The sequence below is a fragment of the Gymnoscopelus braueri genome (assembly GCF_963280865.1).
Source record: "Gymnoscopelus braueri genome assembly, chromosome: 23".
NCBI classification, from domain to species: Eukaryota; Metazoa; Chordata; class Actinopteri; order Myctophiformes; family Myctophidae; genus Gymnoscopelus; species Gymnoscopelus braueri.
Genome location: NC_137625.1, coordinates 4,232,557 through 4,257,053, shown reverse-complemented (window position 1 = coordinate 4,257,053; position 24,497 = coordinate 4,232,557). Strand labels below are relative to the sequence as shown.

General features: G+C 41.5%; 1 protein-coding gene across 1 annotated transcript; it reads left to right on the top strand.

The window, feature by feature from the left end:
* Window positions 1–359: 359 nt before the first annotated feature.
* On the top strand, window positions 360–22,792 carry st8sia1 (ST8 alpha-N-acetyl-neuraminide alpha-2,8-sialyltransferase 1; the record flags this gene model as incomplete). Its single annotated transcript, XM_080421479.1, has 3 exons — window positions 360–541; window positions 4,265–4,409; window positions 22,679–22,792. 3 exons carry the CDS (start codon window positions 360–362, stop codon window positions 22,790–22,792), a joined length of 441 nt encoding a protein of 146 aa, XP_080277605.1.
* Between the last annotated feature and the right edge of the window lie 1,705 nt (window positions 22,793–24,497).

Below are 24,497 nucleotides of genomic sequence, written 5' to 3'. Positions count from 1 at the left end.
AGAGGCGGATTCCTGGCCATAGTCCCACACTGATCTGATCTGATCTAGAAAAAAAGACCCCCCCCCCCCCCCTTCTCTCTCTCTGCAACAGAAGAGAAACACAACGGGGACATTCCACATAAAAGAGGGGGTTTTAGGGGCTACTGGCTGGGGGACCAAGCAACCAACCGATCTGTCTGGGATGAGAAAGGATGCCGATTCTTATGAATAGACTCGCAGCAGCAGACAGACAGAAGAACAGAAGCCGATCATCATCAGTTTGAGTTTGAATGAGCTTGTTGTGAGTGAGTGGTGTGTTTTTTTTGGAGACACACACACGCGCACGCACGCACACGCACGCCGATCAATCAGAGAGAACCATGTTGGTGCGATGCTGCAGGAACAAGCTGTCGGCGTGGGCCTTGCTGTGCGTGCTGGTGCTCTGCTGGTTCTACGTGTTCCCTGGAGGATACAGGGTCCCCAGCGACGAGGAGATCCTGGACGAGGTGCTGAGGCAGGGGCCGCTGTGGCACAGGAACCAGACTGGCATCGATCTGTACAGGTGGGTGGGTCGCGGGTGGGCAGAACAAAAAGAAGAAAAAAAACACACACTGTGGTGTAAACAGTGGTGGAAAAAGTACTCAAATTCTTTACTTAAGTAAAAGTACCAATACTGCAATATAAAAATACTCTGTTACAAGTAAAAGTCCAGAATTGAAAATTTACTTGAGTAAAAGTACAAAAGTATTGGCATCAAAATGTACTTGAAGTACCAAAAGTAAAAGTACTAAATATTTGAAAATAGCAGATCTACAAGCTCACAACGCGTCACGATGCGACGCGTTGTGAGCTTGTAGATCGGCTATTTTCAAATAGCCTAGGTATAAAATAGGTTTAAAGTGGTTTAATGTATGTTTCATTGTATCAATTTATTTCTGAAAAGTAACTAGTAACTAAAGTTTTCAAGTAAATGTAGTGGAGTAAAAGTACAATATTTGCCTCTGAGATGTAGTGGAGTAGAAGTAAAAGTATTGGAAATTGGAAATACTCAAGTAAAGTACAACTACCTCAAAATTGTACTTAAGTACAGTACTTAAGTAAATGTACTTAGTTACTTTCCACCACTGGGTGTAAAGTAACTAGGTACATTTACTCAAGTACTGTACCTTAAGTACATTATTTAGATATTCTTCTAACTTTACTGGAGTGTTTTCAGTATTTTTACTGAGTCTACTCCACTACACCTCAGAAGCAAATATTGTACTTTTACTCCACTACAATTATTTGGAAACTCTAGTTACTAGTTACTTTGCAGATATAAATTATTATATTATAAAACATACATTAACCACTTTAGCCCTATTTTATACCTAGGCTAATTGAAACAGCAGATCTACATGCTCATTGTGAGCTTGAAGATCTGCTATTTTTTTTGGTACTTTAAGCATATTTTGATGCCAATTCTTCTGTACTTTTACTCAAGTAAGATTTTCAACACAGGCCTTTTACTTGTAACAGAGTATTTCTACATTGCGGTATTGCTACTTTTATGTAATATAGCCTACCTGAGTATTTCTTCCAAAAGAAAAGGGTTAATAAATAATACACACATGCCTTGGTTGATGATGACACTATAACCGTCTTCAGATCATGTTTGTTACAGTTACAGCAGCCCATTTTATACAGGGGCGCTGCAATATTGCCGTAAAGATCTGTCATTGTTGTGTTGGCTTTGCTGTTTTACGCAGAAACGAACAAAGCCGGCAAAATGCCGACCCCCGTGTGCGTCTACAGCATGCCAGCTTTCCGGCTTTCCGGAATCAGAGGAGAGGAGAGGGGAGTGATGATGATGATGTGAAACACCGCAGCGTCAGCATCTTAGCCAGCGTCTAGCTGTTACAAGTAAAAGGCCTGTGTTCAAAATGTTACTTGAGTAAAAGTACCAAAGCATTGGCATCGAAATATGCTTGAAGTACCAAAAGTGAAAGTACAAAATGTTTGGAAATAGCAGATCTACAAGCTCACAACGCGTCGCGTTGTGAGCTATTTTCAAATAGCCTTGGTATAAAATGGGGCTAAAGTGGTTAATACATGTTTTATTATATAATCATTTATATCTGCAAAGTAACTTGTAACTTAAGTTTTCAAGTAATTGAAGTGGAGTAAAAGTGCAATATTTGCCTCTGAGATGTTGTGGAGTAGAAGTAAAAGTATTGAAAATTGAAAATACTCCAGTAAAGTAAAAAAATACCTCAATTTGTACTTAAGTACAGTACTTGAGCAAATGTACTTAGTTACTTTACACCACTGCTGGTAGCCAATAGACATGCATATTTGTACCTCTCCTCAAATGCAAGCAAAGTTGCTGTGCCCACGTAGATGCCTACTTGTATATCGTGTCTGTCGGTTGGAAATCAAAATATGTCCAAAACTGTTTCTTTTCAGCATTCAAATTCAAAAGTAGCAGATCTACAATCTCGCGGAGCTTGCAGATCTGCTACTTTTGATGCTTTTTGTGTGACGCTGTAGTCTGAAGTAGGGCGTTAATTCACGAAAAAATACAAAAAGTTCGAATATGGAGACAAGAGGTTTCTGTAGATGCTGCAGCGTAGATGGAGAGGTTTGTTGCATCGATCTCTGAAAGCAGAACGTGGAGGACGGACAGAGAGATCACAAGGGTCCGCCTTGTGTACAAAACATCACACTAGGTAGCCCCTTTTACACAGCCCGTTCAAGGGGGAATGTTGCGCCGTCATTCACACGCAACACTGCGCTCCTATAGGTCCTCAGCAGTACACCCGACAAGCTTGAACTTCATTGGATGATCGGTTCTTGAGATAGACAAAGGGCAGAGTACAGACAGCATACCGATATTCCTGGAATTCATAGATAGAAGACAAGTGCAAAGCTAGTCCAGTGCATGGCCGCCGTTCAGAATGCATGCCGGGTTTGGAGCGGGCCAGTTCTGCAGAACCGCTCGTCCGTTCCACGTCACACTCGAGACTGCACTTCCTTGGGTCCTCAGCAATACACCTGCCAAGTGTGAAGTCAATCGGTTGAGCAGTTTGCGAGATCGGCATGGTTCCTTCAAGAGCAGGCTGGTTCTGGGAAAACTGCTCATCCGATCAACTTAACACTCGGCCGTGCACCACCGTGGGTCCTCAGCAATACACCATCCCAAGGATGTCGATTATTGGATGAACTGATCTTGAGATATTCAAAGGACAGACACAGTAGGGGTGGGACGATTTACCTACAGTATCTCCCTATTTGATACGCTCACGATACCTAGGGTGCCGATTAGATTTATATTGCGATTCTTAAGTATATTGCGATTCAACTATTATTGTGATTCAATATTACGATTTATTGCGATTGTTCCCCCAGTTCCTTTGCTTTTGTTTTTTACACCAGAACATTTAAAAAGATTTAACAATATAAACCATGAAAAGTTGAATCATACACTTCAATGCAGACAGATTACGTCAGTCTTTCTGACATTTATTTCAGCCAAACGATTCTGAACTATAAAATCGATTAAAAAAATTGTGAATCGTTTTTTTCCCCCACCTCTTGGACACACGCTGTCTCCCAGGCCTGTAAATCTACTGTGTTATTTGAGAAGGTTAAAGCGAAACAGAACAATTAAAAAAACAAGATACTCTTTAAGTTTGAAAGATACAGACCGCTCCTGTAGCTTCCAGACAATTGCAGTTTAGGGGGTGTTAAGCCATCATTAAACATCCCTATAGAGTTATTTTCTGTTAGTCTTACCACAGACTTGTATTATAGGCCAGTGGTTCCCAAACTGGGGGTCAGGACCCCCAGGGCGGTCCCCACATGATTTTGGGGGTCCCCAGATGATTAGCTTAATGTGCAACATTGTTTTCTTATCTCACTCAACACTAAACAAACCAACATACAGTATAAGTGTATACAGGGTATCTGCACATTTCTAAAGTGACTAATGACTTGTAAGACCTTTTTAATACCAAATTGGCCAAATTGACAAATATTACGTAAGGAAAGAGGCAAACATTGTGAATAGAGCCGATCTACATGCTCACAACGCTGAGGTGCGAGGCGTTGTGAGCTTGTAGATCGGCTATTTTCACAATATTTATCTGCGGAACCTAGTCAAACTAAATGTAATGCCTACAATTCCAAGTGTTTGTCAGGGTGGGGGGTCCCCAGTTCAAAGATGATTATTTTGGGGGGTCGCGGCCTGAAAAGTTCAGGAACCCTTGTAGGTAATACTGTAATGTCCCATTTCCTGTCTCCACAGGAAGTTGCTGACAGAATGCTGCGACCCGCAGAAGATGTTTGCGGTGACCAAGGAGAACTCTCCCCTCGGTAAAGTCCTCTGGTACGATGGAGAGTTCTACCACTCACACACCGTCAATAATGAAACCTACTCTCTCTTTGTGCAGGTGAGTCTTAACCCTTTAAGACCTGAGAAGATTCTAGAAATGTCTTCTAAATCCTAACAATTTTTTGAAAGAAAAACCCACATTTTTTTCCCTCGATTTTTCAAAAATAGCAGATCTACAAGCTCGTAGCGCGGCACTCGGTGCCGCGCTATGAGCTTGTATATCTGCTATTTTTGAATAGCCTAAAGAAATCTAAAAGTGACACAGATGCGTTCCAGGTATCAATGGGTTAACAACACTGTGTGTGTGCGTGTGCGTGTGCGTGTGTGTGTGCGCGCGTGTGCGTTTATTAGATATAGCATGCACCTTTGACCCTAGCCTAGAGGAAGCTTTTATGACCGCGGTCATTAAATACCAACCACTCCTACATACCATGCATCTCAGAGCTGGGTTATAGCCTATGTAGGACATGTACCCACATACTGGTTGTTTTGGGATGCCCCAAAAAGGAGGCAAAAAGGCTGGCAAAGTATTGTGCTGTCTCTGCTATAATTGGCAGCCGCCACATATGGCGGAGACGCTGTTACTTGTAACCATAGAGTACTGAGTGACATACTTATTGTATCATGAAGACATATACCATGATTTTGTGATGTAATCTTACTGCACCTTACATTTTATTTCTGTCCTTGTATGCATCTCCTTTGTGTGGACATAATTAAATGGTTAAAATGCGCGTGCGTTAGAGATGCGCGGATCGCGGTTTTAGCCGCGGTTGCCGCAGTTAACCGCAGTTTGGGTGGATTTGGGTCAATCAAATATAATTATTAATTCATATTGGATAAACCGCGGGTGAAATAATGCGGGAATTAAATTAATGATATCAATCTATAGGCCTATAATAGCTTTTAAAAAGCACTAAATTTCACCGTGTGTGCGTTTGTAGTATTTTAATATTACGTCATTTTACACCAGGCACAAAATAGCCGCTCACGACATGTTGCTTTGCTGGCAGCCAGTGTTGCCAGGTTGCGAGAGAAATAAGTAGCCAGGTCTATGAAAACAAGCCCAAAACAAGTGCCAAACAAGCCCAAAAGTCGCAACACAGAGCATTGTTTTTGCCTTGTGTTTTGTTTTCACTTTTTCTTTCTTTTTCTGTAAAGCACTTTGAGCTGCATTTATGTCATGAAAGGTGCTATATAAATAAAGTTTATTATATTAAAAGTCGCTTATAAAAAGCTTATAAAAAGCCGACATGGCAACAAAGTGGTTGAAAGCGAAAGTACGTGCGCTTGTTGTTACCATGGTTGTGGATTGTATACAGTCACTGCATCGCGACAGTGGTGAGTAACACTGTTTATAAGAAAACTAACGTCAGGAAAATAACAATTATTTGGTGCGGTTGGTGCGGATCTATAAATAGGATGATATAAGTACCGCGGGTGGATGGCGGATGGATAATGAACTTGTTAACGCGGATTTGGGTGACAAAATAACCCATCCGCGCATCTCTAGCGTGCGTGCGTGCGTGTGTGTGTGTGTGGGCAACCCATTCTCACTCCCACGGTGTCACACTTTGCAGCTCTGTCAGTAGCCCTGAAACGTCAAGTTTTTACATGTCGGCACGCCATGGCAACGTTGCATGTCACATTAGCTCCTGCTCATTTGATTTTGCTATTTTTGTCTCATCTGTCTAAGGAAATAGGTAGCTGATATAATGCACTTTTACCTTAGCGCTAGGTATACTCTTGGTTGCTTGTTTTTGCAGAAAATGCACTTAAGACTTCTGGTGATTAGTAGTTTTCGTTCCCTACCTATGTTGAATGCACTTATTGTAAGTCGCTTTGGATAAAAGCGTCTGCTAAATGACTGTAATGTAATGTAATGTAATGTGTGTGTGTGTGTGTGTGTGTGTGTGTGTGTGTGTGTGTGTGTGTGTGTGTGTGTGTGTGTTGTGTGCATTAGCTTATTTGCAGTGCCAGAGGACTTAACACTTTCACCTAGAAATGAGCCATTAAATATCTCTATGACTGTTGAATGTAGGACTGAATAGGTCGATCACATCGATGTATGAATAATATATTTTCTTTAATACCATCTCTCTCTCTCTCTCTCTCTCTCTCTCTCTCTCTCTCTCACTCACTCACTCACTCACTCACTCACTCACTCACTCACTCACTCACTCACTCACTCACTCACTCACTCACTCACTCACTCACTCACTCACTCACACACATTAGTGATTGATTTAGTGCATGTGATGGACATCCTCCTCCCATGAAGGGTTTTGTGACGGTTCATATGCGTATCGTCGGGCAGAAACCTCGTATCTACATATTCCAACTTTTTTGAGTTTTTTGATAAATTAACGCCCTACTTGATCATACTACAGCGTCACTCAAAAGTAGCAGATCTACAAGCTCGAAACGCGGTGCGAAGCGACGCGTTTCGAGCTTGTAGATCTGCTACTTTTGATGCTATTGAATTTTAATCCTGAAAAGTCACAGTTTTGGACATATGAGGTTTCCAGACGATGTATATGAATGCATATCCACCTGAGAAAATTATATCAATCAGCACTGAGTGCCGCGCTATGAGCTTGTAGATCTGCTATTTTTTGGGGGGGAAAAGCAAATCTTTGAATATATATATTTTTAAAGCGAATATTGTAACTCAGATCTTAGCCTCTGAGAATTCTACAAATGTCTAAATCCTAACAGTTTTTTGAAAAAACTTATGTTGCTATAATCAGTGTTCTCAAACTTTTTTCATGTCAAGGGCCACTCAAAACGATATGTATTTGGACACGCAGGGGCGCGGCCACTGCGTTGTGATTCAAATCAACAGCCAATGAAGAAAAGGGGGCGGGATCCACATGCACTGGGTGTTGCATCTAAATAGGATCGACGGGAAGCAATTCCCCATTGAGAAATTGCGGCCGCCATTGTTGTGTACTGCTGTTTGCCTCTCGTCTGACTTTTTAGACGAGTTGCACAGCTCTCAGACCGGTAAGAGGCGTGTCCGCTCAGATTCTGAGCGTAAGTTACATCCCGCCCACAAATACCAGGGCTCTGGCCCAGAAGTTCCTCGCCGAGCTGGCGAAAACTTCTGGGAACTCAGATTAGGGACCCCCCAGAAGCAAAGATTTGAGTTAAAAATGTTCGCTTGAAAAAATATATATATTCAAAGATTTGCCCAAATTTTCACGATAATTCTTTTTTTTTCAGATCAACAAGCGCATAGCGCGGCACTCGGTGCCGCGCTATGAGCTTGTAGATCTGCTATTTTTTGAATAGCCAAAGTATAAAATAATGGTTACACAGACGTCGTTCCCGGTTTTAATGGGTTAAACCTCCCAAAATTGTTTCCCACCTGGGGTTTAGCCCGTACATTGAATTGAAATGTTCACCGCTGACGTATGGGTACAGGTGGAGATCTAATCTGGGATGGAGTGTATACACAACAAGACTACATATGAGGAGGCGTGGTGTAGTGTAATTACAGGAGGAGCACTATATATATATATATCGGTAACAGGGTTTTGTGCCGGTGTTAAGAATAGAGTTGTACATAACGTATGTATAGCAGTGCACATCCACGGGGCATGTTGACATCCTAAAGCTGTGGTTCTTAGGCCGATTCTACATGTCTCCTAAATCTCAACAGTTTTCTGAAAAACGTATGTTTCTATATCAGTGGTGCTCAATCTTTTTCATGTCAAGGACCCCCAGAATTATATGTTTTTGGCCACGGACCCCCATCAAAATATTTTGTTCCAGGGACCCCCCCAGAAGCAACGATTTGAGTTAAAAATGTTCGCTTTCAAAATATATATATTCCAAAGATTTGCACACATTTTCAAGATTTTTCAAAAATAGCAGATCTACAAGCTCGTAGCGCGGCACTTATGTAGATCTGCTATTTTTGAATAGCCCAAAGTGTAAAATAATGCTTTTTAGCTCAAATCTAAAAATGACACAGTTCCAGGTCTTAAGCGATGCGTTTCGAGCTTGCAGATCTGATGCTTTTTGTGTGACGCTGTAGTGTGATCGAGTAGGGCGTTAATTTACGAAAAACAATATGGAGATAAGAGGTTTCTGCCCCCCCGACAGCGACGTATAATGCTAGATGGCACCTTTTTTATTGAATGTTGCCATGGTTACGGTATAAGCCATTTGAACAAGATTCACAACCCCCCCCACCCACCGCTCAGTAACGTCCACTTATCTTCCCCTCAAATTGCTTTTCTACACAAGCTACTGTCCCCCCCTGCCCCCCCCCCCACCCACCCACCACAGAGAGAGAGTGCCCCCTCCCCCCACATAGCCTACATCTCTGGCAGTCACACAGACGGACAGATTGAAAGTAAGACCAGATGGTTGTGAATGATTTTCTCCTCGTCAGCAGCAGCAGCAGCGGTGGTGTAACGTGACACTGTTTTTTTCAGGGGGGCTAAGAGATTAGACATCCTGCTTTATGGATGATAATGGAGGTGGAGGAGGGTATGTGAGTGAGTGAGGGGGGGAGAGAGAGAGAGAGAGAGAGAGAGAGAGAGAGAGAGAGAGAGAGAGAGAGAGAGAGAGAGAGAGAGAGAGAGAGAGAGAGAGAGCAGATACATCCTCAAGGCTACGTGTGTGTGTGTGTGTGTGTGTGTGTGTGTGTGTGTGTGTGTGTGTGTGTGTGTGTAAAATATATATGTTCAAAGAAAAAAAATGCAGATCTACAAGTATAAAATTATGGTGTGTGTGTGTCTGTGTGTGTGTGTGTGTGTGTGTGTGTGTGTGTGTGCGCGCGATAGACGTTTTAATTCTGACGTTGAACATTGGAACGTTATGAATAAAAATTACATTTCTGTTTTGGCTTTTAGGCTTCGTAAACAAAAGATGCACAGGGTGCGTTTTGGGCTTGTAGATCGACTTCTAAAATAAAGCAGCGGTCATTTTTGGTCACAGTCCTAATTGGGCAAAATGTCACTTAATGCAGGCCGAACCAGTTGTGCGCGCTGGCACATATGCGTTGCCTTCGTTCTTTTTATGTCTTGTATGTCTCTGGTATAATAGCAAAATGTTTCACTTTAAGAAATTAGATTCTTAACACATTCGCTGCCAGGTATTAATTAATTATTTCATGCGCCACTGCCAGCGATTTTACCTTATTTTGATAATCCAAGGAGGGGGGGTCTCTTCTCTTCTCTTTTTTTTGGCAGGCAGCGTGTTAAAGCAACGCATTACCTTTATTAGGCTTATTATAGGCTATAAGAAGAGAGATTAAAATATGAAGCTTTTTGTCTGTTTTGGTAGCCGCCCTTCCATTTAATAAAACATTTGAAATCAAATATTAGCCACAACACTCATTCAGAACTCCATCCATCCTTCTTCAGCCACTTATCTGGAGTTGGGTTGCGGCCCGGGGCAACAGTTCCAGCAGAGAGCTGCAGACTTCATAGCTGGTGTGTGTGTGTGTGTGTGTGTGTGTGTGTGTGTGTGTGTGTGTGTGTGTGTGTGTGTGTGTGTGTGTGTGTGTGTGTGTGTGTGAGTGTGTGCGTGTGTGTGCGTGTGTGCGTGTGCGCGTGTGCGTGCGTGCGCGCGTGCGCATGAGTGTGTGTCAGCGCAATGCTGATGATGGCTTCTGGAACACGTTATTTTTTTCACTTAGTGAAATTAACATTTTTTTCTCTTTGAAACAAGCTTACTTTTCAGTGGTGATATTTTGCCGGTGTGTCCGTCCATATTCACTTGTAATCATTCCCGAGAGCTCCACACACACACACACACACACACACACACACACACACACACACACACACACACACACACACACACACACACACACACACACATACACATACACATACACATACACATACACATACACACACACACACACACAGGGTCACTCTGGGGCAGACAGTAGTGTTAACCCATTAAGACCTGAGGCCGATTCTACAAATGTCTTTTAAATCAGTGGTTCTCAAACGTTTTTGCGCCAAGGACCCCCCATCTGAACATGTTTTGCGCCAAGGACCCCCCCATCCGAACATGTTTTGTGCCAGGGACCCCCCCATCTGAACATGTTTTGTGCCAGGGACCCCCCCCCCCCAGAAAATAATATTTGTGTTAGAAAATTCAAAATTATTCAAAATGTTCCAAACACTTTGTCAAGATTTTTTCAAAAAGATCAGCAAGCTACCCTGCTATATAAAGCTATAAGCTATATAAAGCTACCCTGCTATATTCTCAACCTTTTTTGGATACATTTTCTTGAACATATCAAAAGTGTTTTACACATTTAAGTTGACGATTAATTGTCACTCAAATAATTGTGATTAACCATTTAATTGTGTGTTTGGCCGTTGAACATTATTGGAACATATGAAGACCTTTTAGGCTTCGTAATCAAAAGTTGCACAGGGCAGATATGACAAATAACTGAAATATACAAAACGTATTGACATAATCATTTTTATACACGTAGGAAAAAAAAGCAGAAATAGCAGAAATAGCAGATCTACAAGCTTACAACGCATCACTTCTCAAAGTTTTATTTTATACTTTGGCTATTCAAAAATAGCAGATATGCAAGCTGATCTGCTATTTTTGAAAAATCTTGAAAATGTGTGCAAATCTTTGAATAGATATATATACTATATATATATATATAAACTAAATAGGACTCGTTCACATCTTGTTAGACCCCGACTGGAGGTGCAGGTCAGCGCAAGAGCTATGTATAAAGCTAAAAGGTGAAAACCTTTCGCTTCCTTTTCCTCAGGTGCTATAGCACCTGAGGAAAAGGAAGCGAAACGCGTTGTGCAAACAATAAAAAAGTTAAATCAGTCCTGAGGAGTCAGCGGTCCCTGGACTCCCTTCTTATGAAGGTTTTCACCTTTTAGCTATATATATATTGAAACATGACACATGTGCATAGCCCTCTAAATAGGACTATGCACTTAAAAAAAACACATTTATGTTTTTTTTAAAGTTAGGGGTGTACAATGGTTGGTCCACAATATTACTTTTCTTTAAGTGAACTTCCATCACTGTGATGACCACTGTGACCACACCGCCCACTTCACACTGGGTGTGATTTTTTTTTTAAGGGAACATTTTTAACTCTAATCTTTGTTTCTGGGGGTCCCTGGAACAAAACATTTTGAGATGGGGGGTCCGTGGCCAAATACATATAATTTTGAGGGTCCTTGATATTTGAGCACCACTGACATAGAGCACCATAACTCTTTCAGATAACCAACATTTTTTGAATCAGTCTCAGGTCTTAATGGGTTAACCTAATAAATCATTTGCGTCATTCTTTGCATTCCTTCACTGGGCGACCAGAGGAACATAAAGGCAGTTCTCCATGTCTTTGCTTGAACCCACAGTGCATCAGAGGCCCCCTTTTATGGCAGCGATTGAATTTCCTGGCTGATTTAACTGTGGTTACAGTGGCTCTGATGAATAAATGAATCATAAAGACTCTCCTCCTCTGCGTTGGGCTGAAATCACATCATGATCATCACAGTCTGTGGTGTTTCTTCATCCTCAGAGCGAGTGGTTTCTCAATCTCTTTTTTCACGTCAATGACCTCCCAAATTAATATGTACAGTCCCCCCCGCAGACCCCACATCAGAAAAGATTTTGTATCAGGGATTCCCCATGCAAGATTTGCGTTGTTAAAATGTTTCGGAAATATTCCACATTCTTCATTATCATTAGTCAGAAATGCAAACAGCAGGTGGTACAGTCAGACATTAAGGGTAAAAGTCCTGGGGACTTGTTTCCATTGTGGTCCTATGTATTCAATTCAACAACATAGCATTAAACAATTAACACAATAATACATATCATCAACAAATACAATCCTGGTCTCCATACTGCCTCCCCCTGGTCAGCCGGTGCACCTGATGGAGGGGAAGGGAACTGGTTGGAATAACGTGTTCCTTCCACGCGCTACGGCTACGTCCTACCGGGGAAACTCCCCCCTGTCAGGTGACAAGAAGGTCAGTTGGCTCTCATGCATTGAAGGAGGCATGAGCTCGGCCCTGGGCTCCCTAGGCTGGCGGGGGGAGTGTAGAGCCCAGAATCACTTAGATAATTGGCACCGGGTGAAAAGGGGTTACAAAATAGCAGATCTACAAGCTCATAGCGCGGCACCGAGTGCCGCGCTATGAGCTTGTAGATCTGCTATTTTTGAAAAAAACGTGAAAATGTGTGCCTATCTTTTAATATATATATACTCGGTGCCACGCTACGAGCTTGTATAATGGTTATTATAGCTAAAAATCTAAAATGACACAGTAAATGCATTCTTAAAATGATGGAAGAATGCATGTGAAAACCACAGAACCTCCGGGGCCTTCAGCGGAGGTTGGATGGAGATCAAGGACCAACTTGCACGTGTTGTGTTCCTCACTGTTCCCCCCCCCGTGTTGAGGGAGAGCGTGTGTGTGTGTGTGTGTGTGTGTGTGTGTGTGTGTGTGTGTGTGTGTGTGTGTGTGTGTGTGTGTGTGTGTGTGTGTGTGTGTGTGTGTGTGTGTGTGTGTGTGTGTGTGTGTGTGTGTGTGTGTGTGCGCGCGTACATACATAGATTAGGCCTTGCACCTGTGCATGTGTGCAAATGAGGGTGTTTTGTGTTTGCACTATAGGGTTACTTGGAATCCGTTAGGATTTTTAAACAATTTTTGATTCCCTCTCAACGGTCCCATTCCTCAAGCGGTTCCCTTTAAAGATGCCAATACACATTTTATACATATTTCATTTAATATTTTGATAAACACAAATTCAATCAGACATACAGTAGTGCATACATATTATGTGGTTCTCAAAGTGCGGTACAGGGACCCTCTGGGTTCCTTGAGGGGGTTCCAAAGGGACCCTTACAGGTCTGTAACTCTGAGAGTGTACAAATGGAACCAAATGGACCCCTAAGGGTCCATTTGGTTCCATTTGTACACTCTCTGAGTTATGGTGGTCCTTGAAATTAAAACGTGGAACCGATTCCTGGCTCTTCAATGTTGGATCCGTTCCGTCCAGTTCTGGATCCCAATCCTAATTTGCACTCAGGAAATCATGACAAAAGTGCCTCTTCAGCGATCTTTGCATCCTGTGCATTGAGTGCGATATTATATAATATGTGTTACATATTATTATAAACAGACTGAAGCTTATAGATTAGTTTATAAATAGTTGTAACAGTGCCCTTGATAACAAGCAGCCAGTCAGATTCCCTTGAAGGACGCATCTGTGTAATTTTAGATTTATTTGGCTATTCAAAAATAGCTGCTATTTTTTTCTAAATAGTGAAAATTTTTGCAAATCTTTTGAATATATTTTTTTAAGCTTCTGGGGATTATACAAATGTCTTCTAAATCCAGTTTTATTTCAAACGTATGTTGCTATAGTATCAGTGGTGCTCAAACTTTTCCATGTCAAGGACCCCCACAATTATATGTATTTGGCCGCCGACCCCCATCTCAAAATATGAAGTTAATCTTTTTTTGCTTTAAAACATATATATATCTATTCAAAGATTTGCACAATTATTTCACGATTTTCCCAAGAAATAGCAGATCTACAAGCTCATAGGTGCCGCGCTATGAGCTTGTATATCTGCTATTTTTGAATAGCCAAAGAAATCTATGAAAATGCCACAGTCTATGCTTTCCCGGTTCTAATGGATTAAATATGATGTGAACATTTGACCTTAATTTAAAAGCGTGATGAACTGGTGCTCTGAGAGCTGGCGCCTTCATGTGTGTGTGTGTGTGGGGGGATGGGAGGTGATGCTTATAGAGACACACGGGGACTACAAAAGTTACGCCCACTATTGAGGCACCCACGCGAGGTCCGTTAGAACGATGTACTGCAGCTTCAATGTAGGGGTGTGCCGATATATCGTCCCGCGATATATCGCGATACGTTTTCGTGACGATATGTATCGTTTTGGGGGGAAAAAATATCGTTTTGATTTATTTATTTATTTTATTTTTTTACAATAATAATAATCAGGCATGCAAACAGCCCCGAGGTGAAAAGGGTGACAACATGTTTTTTTTTCCGGGTCAGGTGTCACACTATTGCCCTATTTGGATTCAAAACGGCTAGTGTAGCTGAAAAGCTACAAGTTCGCATGTCTGAATAATGCAAAAACATAATTATTTGTTTGCATTTGCTTTTTTTTCTCCCCCATATATTTTTCATAATAAAAAAGTGCGTATCGTATCGTATCGAAATCGTAATGGAAGTTGTGAGCCAAATATCGTATCGTATCGTTTGGTGAAATTAGTGTATCGGCACACCCCTACTTCAATGCATTCTCTATGAGAGGCATCGTAAAATACCGTAATTTCACTGGTTGACTACTGAGGCTGTAGCATTTTTTTTGTGTTCTAATAAAGTGTCGCATTTTGTTTGATTTGTAATTTTTAATGTGACATACCTGCCATCTCAATATACAACCCATAACGAAAAAACATCACATGGATGCACCTGGGACGTATCATCAGTGTTGTAGCCTGGGGTCATAGGATGTTTCGGGTCTCGCAACAACATACACCCTCACCCAGGTGACCCAGCCAGGGTTGATCAAGCCCGGCTTACGTCCCAGGTAGCTACCCACGGTCAGTCCTAAATAGGGAAAGACAGGGCCACTCAATACGCTTGTCCGAAACTACTCTGCCAGGAATGGGGGAGAGGAGAGGCTCTGGCACGTGGAGGGGCTAGGCTCTGTGGATGGCCTCCTGGCCGGGCTCCTCCTCCGTCTCACCAGGTCCATTCCATTCTGGCGTGATGGTTTCTTGGCCCGTGGTGGTACTGCAGGCTCCCTTTGCGTCTTGCTTGAATGGTCCTCCTAAAGGCCTCACCGTGGATTTGTTGGGCTTCTTCCTCACGGAAGACACAGACTGGGGCGCCAACCCAAACTGCTCCCGGATGCCGTCTACAATATACTATAATATACTCCATGAGTGTGTCAAAAGTTCTAGCATCTGAAATATAAAGTTTATGTGGGCGCATGGTATACGTCACGGACGCATCCCTTAAAGGTTTTCAATACCCAGATCTCATGTATAATTTTTATAGGCTCTTTATTTTGGACAATTATTCAATCAGCATCTTGCTATTTGTATATTAATACTAACCTGGAAAATTCACTAAGTAGTTGAAAATGTCGGGAACATGTCACTCTTCCATTTAGTTGGGTTATTTTCCCAACTTACATTCAGGCAAGTTAATATAACAACGGTAAACCTACACGTTAACATTTTTCATGTACCGTTGGAGCTCCGCGGTAGGTAGAACGTTAATATAAGCCTATATGTTCAAAATATAGACATGAACAAAGTCAGTCGGGATTGGGATGAGAATTCTCCTCTTCAAGGTGGTCGGCGCTCGTAGAGACAGTGATGTCACTGAAATGCGACTACTTGTCAGTCTGCCGTCTCCCCTCTGCTGTGTTAACATTATGGGTAAAACCCATTCAAGTGACAAATTCAATGTGAGACACGTAAACTATTGAGAAAACAAAAAGATATGTTGATGATAAAGACACTCTATACATTTGGAAACATATTTTTATTCAACTCTATATCGTCTCCAGTTCATGTAGGATCATTTTAAAAGTAGGCTAACTCTCATATTAATCCCATAGAGAATGCATTGACAGCTGCAGTACATCGTTCTAACGGACCTTGCGCGGGTGCACTGTCTCAATTAATGTTGTTGTCGTTGAACTTTACGAATACAAATTACACTTTTTTTTAGCCTTCATGAACAAAAGATGCACAAGGCAGATATGAGAAATATCAGGTTTTATAACGTTACACAAAATAGCCGATCTGCAAGCTCAAAACGCATCACTTCGTGGCGCGTTTTGGCCTTGTAGATCTGCTATTTCCACTACTTTTGAAAATGTTTGAAAATATATGAGCATTTTTCAACATGGAAACGATTATGACGATTATGCAAAAATAATTGCGATAAGACGATTATTAGCCGATTATGTAATAATTGGCTACGGCTGGATAGTGGAAACGTCTGTCATCGAGGCATATTTTGGCTGTTTTGGACACATTTTGGACACATTTTGAAATGCCCCCCCCCCCCCCCTCAAGGGCCCCTGGGGGTCCCCGGACCCCACTCTGAGAACCACTGCATTAACCCATTGAGACCTGAGGCCGATTCTACAAATGCCTTCTTAATCAGTAGTTCTCAAACTTTTTTTGCGTCAAGGACCCCCACATTGATGTATGGCCAGGGACCCCCAGAAGAGAAGACAAAAATGATCAAAAATAGCAGATGTACAAGCTCTGTGAACTTGTATGTCTGCTATTTTTTGAGAACCACTGTTCTAAATCCTAAGAGTTTTCTGAAAAACGTATGATGCTATATAGCTACTATGCTGGAGGGTATGTTTATACCCTGTTATACTGTAATAATACCGTTATACATCAGCCAAAGCCTGTTATACTGTAATAATACCATGTAATACATCAGCCAAAGCCTGTTATACTGTAATAATACCGTTATACATCAGCCAAAGCCTGTTATACTGTAATAATACCGTTATACATCAGCCAAAGCCTGTTATACTGTAATAATACCGTTATACATCAGCCAAAGCCTGTTATACTGTAATAATACCGTGTAATACATCAGCCAAAGCCTGTTATACTGTAATAACACCGTAATACATCAGCCAAAGCCTGCTTTGAATGATAATAACAGTTTTTCAAATGTAGTGGTTGTGTGAACATCTCAACTAGTATTTATCCTCTCTCTGTGCTTCTGTTGTTCTCTCTAGCTCTCTCCTGGCACACACACACACACACACACACACACACACACACACACACACACACACACACACACACACACACACAATTGCACACGATACTGGAGAGCTTGCCGAGGAAGTGTAACCACTGAGTACCAAAAATAAGCCACGGCAGGATTATATGGGCACACACACACACACACACACACACACACACACACACACACACACACACACACACACACACACGCACACACGCACACACACACATTCTGTTCCTCCGTAGCAGTGCTGTGATTGCGGGCAGTGTTGCCATGTCTGCTTATTATTATAAGTGACTTTGGGCATGTCTTTCATGTCAAGGATCCCCACATTAATATGTATTTGTCTTCCAAGATTCTTTTGAAAATAGCAGATCTACAAGCTCACAACGCGACGCACCGTGGTGCGTTGTGAGCTAGTAGAGCGGCTATTTTCAAATAGCCAATGTATACAGGTTTAAAGTGCTTGTTTGGCCTATAATAGACAGTTGCTATGGGCTTGTTTTCATAGACCTGGTCGCTTATTTCTCTCACAAAATCTGGCCACACTGGTTGCAGGCTGGGTAGGAACAGTCAGGCTCGCCAAATCAAAGCACTGGCCGTTTCAGACCGGCTGCAACAGAAGAACAAGCAGCAAGCTGCCAAGAAATGTGCCAATTAGGGATGTGCTCGTTAATATGCTGGTTTAGTCTGATTGTTCACTGTACTGTAAAGTACGTTAGATTCCCCTGATGCTCCTGATTATTCCAGCTTTATTTTCACATGTTTAATGAGCTGGCTGAGTGCTGCAGAGAGTCAAAGCGCTCGAGTTTGGATTGATTCGAATTCAAAGGCTGTGGGGATGTGAAACCACCACACAGTGTGAATTGAGAAGGTAAAAGCTATGATATATGCTAGCTGAATCAAATAAATATTCTGTAATAAAAAAACAAACAAACAACAAAGACGATAGGATCACATTAACTCATTCAGTGCCAGACTTATTTCTGGTTGTGTTTGCCCAGTGCCAGAGATTTTCGTTTATTATACCTTTTCAACTGGTCACAGAAAATGTATATCTGTTATGATCACTTGTCTGACCTTGTGTAAACTCACCCGGTAGCAGTGTGCGACGCTCAGAGAAAAAGAAATCCAACTGCGATCGGCCCCTTCTCTTGCAGCAGCATGAGAATATACCATCTCTAGCCAAAAATGCACGCTTTTCTTAGCTTTTCAACTGGCCACAGAAAATGTAGATCCCTTATTATCGCTCATCCGGCCGTCGGTAAACACACCCGGTATCCGTGTGCTTCGCCCAGAGAACAACCACAACGTAACGTTCCCTTCCCTTCTCTTCGAGCAGCACGTTGAAAATAAAATGTCTCGCGAAAACCAGGGCAAAAAAAGGCAACTCAAGATACAGCCGCTTCCATGTAAAACCTAAACAGGAAGTGGACGGAGGCGAAAAACTTCGGACGACGTTGTTTCCGGATCCTTGTGAGTTGAAAGTGAAAGTGATCACTAGGGTGACAGAGAACGAGCGCGATCTTTTATAAAACAAAAACACGTCAAACACGTCATTGGCACGGAGGGCCTTTGGGAAAAAACACTTGATGAGTTAAGTCCACTTTAAACCTGGTGTCCATATTTTGGGCATGTCATTATAGGCAAAAATCATCCAAAAATAAAAAAAAGTCTAGTTTATCAAAACTGTTTTTTTTACTATGAGCTTAGCCATTCATCATAGACGATGAAGTGTATATGCTTAAGGAGCACTTCAGCCATTTTCAACCTTATCTTCGAAGGTGACATCATCGATTGGGATTCCAAGCTTAAATAAACTACAGCCTTTTCTCATCCTGTAAAGTTAGTCTGCTGAAATAGAAGCCATTGTTGACGCATCAATAAAACATAACATTAAAACACAGTGAGACACAGTGAGTAGACAGAAATGGCCTACCCCAGGGGGCTCATTATAAGCCACATGGAACCAAATGTTACACTCTCTGAGTTAGGATTTTACTGTGGTCCCAATGATAGAAAATGGCATCAAATGGGGCTCTGTGGCCTCAAGTCTTAATGGTTGTTACAGTGTGACTGTTTTACATCCAATCAGTGTTGCTGGTTCCCTGTTTGATGTGCTGTGTTACTTGGATACATTGTGTGTGTGTGTGTGTGTGTGTGTGTGTGTGTGTGTGTGTGTGTGTGTGTGTGTGTGTGTGTGTGTGTGTGTGTGTGTGTGTGTGTGTGTGTGTGTGTGTGTGTGTGTGTGTGTGTGTGTGTGTGTGTGTGTGTGTGTGTGTGTGTGTGTGTGTGTGTGTGACTCAGCCTCATGATGTCACCACCCTCCACAAATGTTCAAGTACACACACACACACACACACACACACACACACACACACACACACACACACACACACACACACACACACACACACACACACACACACACACACACACACACACACACACACACACACACACGTGCGCATGCACCTCTGCTTTGTCCCAGCGTTGCCAGATTTTGTGAGAGAAATAAGCAACCAAGACTAGGAAAACAATCCCAAAAGAAGCAACTAGGCCACATGAGCACTTTAAACCTGTATACTGTATACTGTATTTGAAAATAGCCGATCTACAAGCTCACAACGTGTCGCGATTTGAGCTTGAGTTCAAAGGGACCCCCCCAGAAGCAAAGACACAAATCTGGTACGGGGCTCCCTGGCACAAAACATTTTCAGATGGGGGTTAGGGACAAATATATATTAATTTGGGGGTCCATGACATGAAAATATTTGAAAACCACTAGTTTAAATTATAATAAAAACAATTTGGAAGCAAGCCCAAATAAGCAACTACACAAGCCCCCAAAAAATCTGCAACCCGCAACCATCAATATTTACAAGCAACTTTACAGAAAAAGAAGCCCAAAGTCGCTTATAATAAGCAGACATGGCAACACTGCTTTGTCCTTCTCTGTGAGTGTGCTGCTCCTATTTCAGAAATCTATGTGGGGTGTGTGTGTATGTGCGTGTGTGCGTGTGTGCGTGTGCGCGCGCCTTCTCAAGTGATTACGCTTCATGGGGAATAATGAGCACAATTGTTTCCATCAGTTTCTGTTCATCTGTGTCTCTGACTCACTCAGATCATCTGTTGATAATATCAAATGATGTATCATGTGCACAACTAAGCACTATTGTATGACTTGATAGTTGAGGGGAATCTTGAAGCGTGTGTGTGTGTGTGTGTGTGTGTGTGTGTGTGTGTGTGTGTGTGTGTGTGTGTGTGTGTGTGTGTGTGTGTGTGTGTGTGTGTGTGTGTGTGTGTGTGTGTGTGTGTGTGTGTGTGCGTGCGTGCGTGCGCGCGCGTGCGTGCGTGCGTGACCATGGACAGACCTCCACACACAGCTGTGGACCATTGATCTTTTTCAATACATCAATACAGACATGATAAGTGTGTGCGTGCGGGAATTGACTTGGATGTTTGCGGGGGGGGGGGGTTATTCCCTGAAACCACAGAAGAGACAAAGCATGTGATGTGCAAGAAAGAATAGAAGTAAAAATCACTGACCTCACAACGGAAACGATTCACTTCATTCACCATTATTTGATTTGATTTGATTCAATCTGATTAGATTATGTTGTATATGATTTATCCAATATGATACTGTACCTTAAAAAAAGATTCACTTCAATTAATTAACTAATTTGACTAGATGTAATGATGAGAAGTGCCATATTTCATGAAGTTGTATTTTAGCCAAACAATTGCCCTGAAAGCCAGTCTCTTGCTTCAGCCAAAAACAATCCATTATAAACTATTATAACATTCCTAAATGATGCAGCTGAATCGCCACCGTAAGATCTTTGCATCACAAAGAATCGATGCATTTCTTAAGTTTTGGCATCATATTGTTAATTAATTATATGTCAATTATGACCACAGAATACACTCTAAAAGTGTAAACACATAATTTACTCTTAGTGACATCTTCTAAAGCTGCACTATGTAACTTTCCTCTTTTACCCCAGATTTAAATCTCAATCAATCTCAAAGTGTCAATAAAAGAGCAGGGAGACAAAATACAACCACGCCAATTGTATAAGTTGCATTGTTTTAACATACTCTACCATACAGATTGGACAAAATTACATCGTCTGCATTCAAATAAAAGGTGCATAGTGCCACTTTAAAGGGATAGTTCACCCACAAAATAACTTTTTTTATCTTGACTAGTCACCCCATGGAGACTTGAATTCATGGATATTTTTTTGTTTTTGACCCATTCCTAAGCCAATAATTTGATGACCAGCGGACCGGTGGGCAGCGGTTTCGGTAGGAGACACAAAAGAGACTCTTTGTGTCTCCTTTCGGAACCGCTGCCGGCTAAGGAATGCGACAAAAACAAAAAAAATATCCATGAATTCAAGTCTCGATTAGGGTGACTAATCAATGGGGGAAAAAATCATTTTGGGGGTGAACTATCCCTTTAAGTGGTTAAAAGTGTAGCCATAGTATTAAGCTAAGGTTCCAGAGACAGAACATAATCCACAATTAATGCATTGTTATCTCTTTGACCTCCGCATGCTGTGTCTGTCCTTCCACTGTCCCTGTGGTTCCAGGCTCGTCTGTCAGCACACATCACTGAGACAGGATATTAAAAGAATGTTCTTGCACTGCACTGTGCTCAACATAACACTATTATAGGCTACCATCTAGTACTTTACTATTCAGGCATTTAGCAGTCGCTCTTATCCAGACCTACAAATAAAAAGTGCAAGCTCAGAGTAAATGACATCAGCCCTATGGTCAACAAACGAAACGACAGGGTAAATGGTAAGTGGAGTGCAAAGAAAACAGTTAACAACTTGAATCCTCTACTTTGTCAACTAAGCTCATGCTTGTAGATCTGATATTTTCAGTGCTAGGGTTCAACTGTGTACGAGTTACTAATATGGGTAAACATCGAACCTAGCATCTGTCTAAAGTCTAAACAACATGCTATATCAAAATAAAAAATGTAACATTTGTGGTCTGTAATTTTGTTTAAACAAATACGTAGTGTGGAGAGAAGTAGTCTATGACTCACAGTGTTTGTGGCAATCACATGTGCATGTGTATTTTTTATCTATACATGTATGTCTGGTCACACATGAACCATGTTCAGATCTGGTACAACATACAGACAGTGTCTAAGCTGTGATAAGCTAGTCTTTTAGTGTGTGCTTAATGGGATAACTGTTATTTTCAATATTATGTATTATTAATCATTATTACTACTACTATTCCCTAATTTCCCTTCCCTTTCCCCTCCTCTCTGTATCTTATTTTATGTTATTATGTAATATCTGTACCGGTCCTCCTGTACCAAGCTCGCAGCGCACAAAGTGGCGAGCTTGTACAACTGCTATTTTCTGAACAACCAACGTATAATTGGATAAACTGGTTAAAACGATTTAGCTGGGGACCCCCCTCCCCCCTGTACAGTGTATGAATAAACCTGACATTAAGTGGCCGGGTCTCCTCCTCTCTCGCCAGGACAACCCTCTGCCGACCCCCCTGAAGAGGTGTGCTGTGGTGGGCAACGGTGGCGTCCTGAGACACAGCGGCTGTGGACGAGACATCGACCAGGCTGACTTCATCATGCGGTAAGGCACAAGGAAGTGGTGGAAAGTAACTAAGTACATTTACTTAAGTACTGTACTTAAGTACAATTTTGAGGTATTTGTACTTTACTTGAGTATTTCCAATTTCCAATACTTTTACTTCTACTCCACTACATCTCAGAGGCAAATATTGTACTTTTACTCCACTACAATTATTTGAAAACTTTAGTTACTAGTTACTTTTCAGATATAAATTATGATATAATGAAACATACATTAACCACTTTAACCCTATTTTATACATAGGCTATTGAAAATAGCCGATCTACAAGCTCACAACACGTCGCGATGCGACGCGTTGTGAGCTATTTTCAAATATTTAGTACTTTTACTTTTGGTACTTTAAGTACATTTTGATGCCAATACTTTTGTACTTTTACTCAAGTAAATTTTTAATTCTGGACTTTTACTTGTAACAGAGTACTTTTATATTGCAGTATTGGTACTTTTACTTAAGTAAATAATTTGAGTACTTTTTCCACCACTGCAAGGAACTGTGTGTGTGTGTGTGTGTGTGTGTGTGTGTGTGTGTGTGTGTGTGTGTGTGTGTGTGTGTGTGTGTGTGTGTGTGTGTGTGTGCGTGTGTGCGTGTGTGTGTGTGTGTGTGTGTGTGTGTGCTACTCCTGCTGGGGCTGAGAGAACAACCACCAGAAGAGGGCTGGTGTCATTAAATGTTCTAGCCAAGAGCCAGGATGATAGAGATGAGTAATACAGTCTCTAATGTATAGAAATATACATTAGTCATGGGAATTGCCCTTGGCAGATTAGGTCTGGCCCCTCTCAATAGAGATTGGATTTCTCTCCCCCGAAGTTGTGAGGGGCCAATCAGGGCCCAGTATGCAAATATGGGGCAGATTTATCACCAGAGGCATTTTTTGAATTTGCCCCTCGGAAATGCAGGTTCCACACAGAGATTCCAGACTAATATCTACGCAGTGATAGATATTGTTTTAGATGTTTCTTAAATATTGGGAAGGATAGTGATGCCTTAAGTGATGCATCTAGAGAGCTCCACAACTGAGGGCCTCTAAATTTTATGAAATATTGATGTTTAGAGGTACGACAAAAAGGGTAAATTAAAATCATCTCTTTGCCTTGTGGGTAGGAGTGAATGTCAGAAGTAACACGAAAAATATTTGAAAAAAAACAGGGAATGTCTAGTTTATTTTTAATTTTTTTGAACACAAATAAACAGGATTGAAAAACATGTACCTTATCTGTAGGCAATAATGAATATTTAATAAAGAGAGGTCAGATGGCTCATGTCTATTGGACTGTGAAATCATTCTAAAAAAAAGAAATCGGACGGATCCGTCTTGATGACTTGGCTAAAGAGATAATACAGTATGTACTGATGTGCGTGATGTTTGGACAACATTTGTAGGAGTAATAGAAAAAACATTGTTTTGTAAAAAATTCGCCTCCTGGTGGCGTTATAATAGGGCAATGTTGAAAGGGTGGCATTTGTTCCTCAATGTAGTGCTAATGTGCGTGCAAAGTTTCAACGCAATCGGACGCTGCGTTCATGATTTGCGGCATTTTGTTCAAAACGGGCCACTCCTGCAAACTTTAGATGTCAATCTTAGCCAATCAGGATGGGATATGAAAAATCTAACAGATTCGTCTTGATCACATGACTATAGGGATCATGTGTACCGATTTGCGTGAAATTTGGATACAATCTGAGTAAT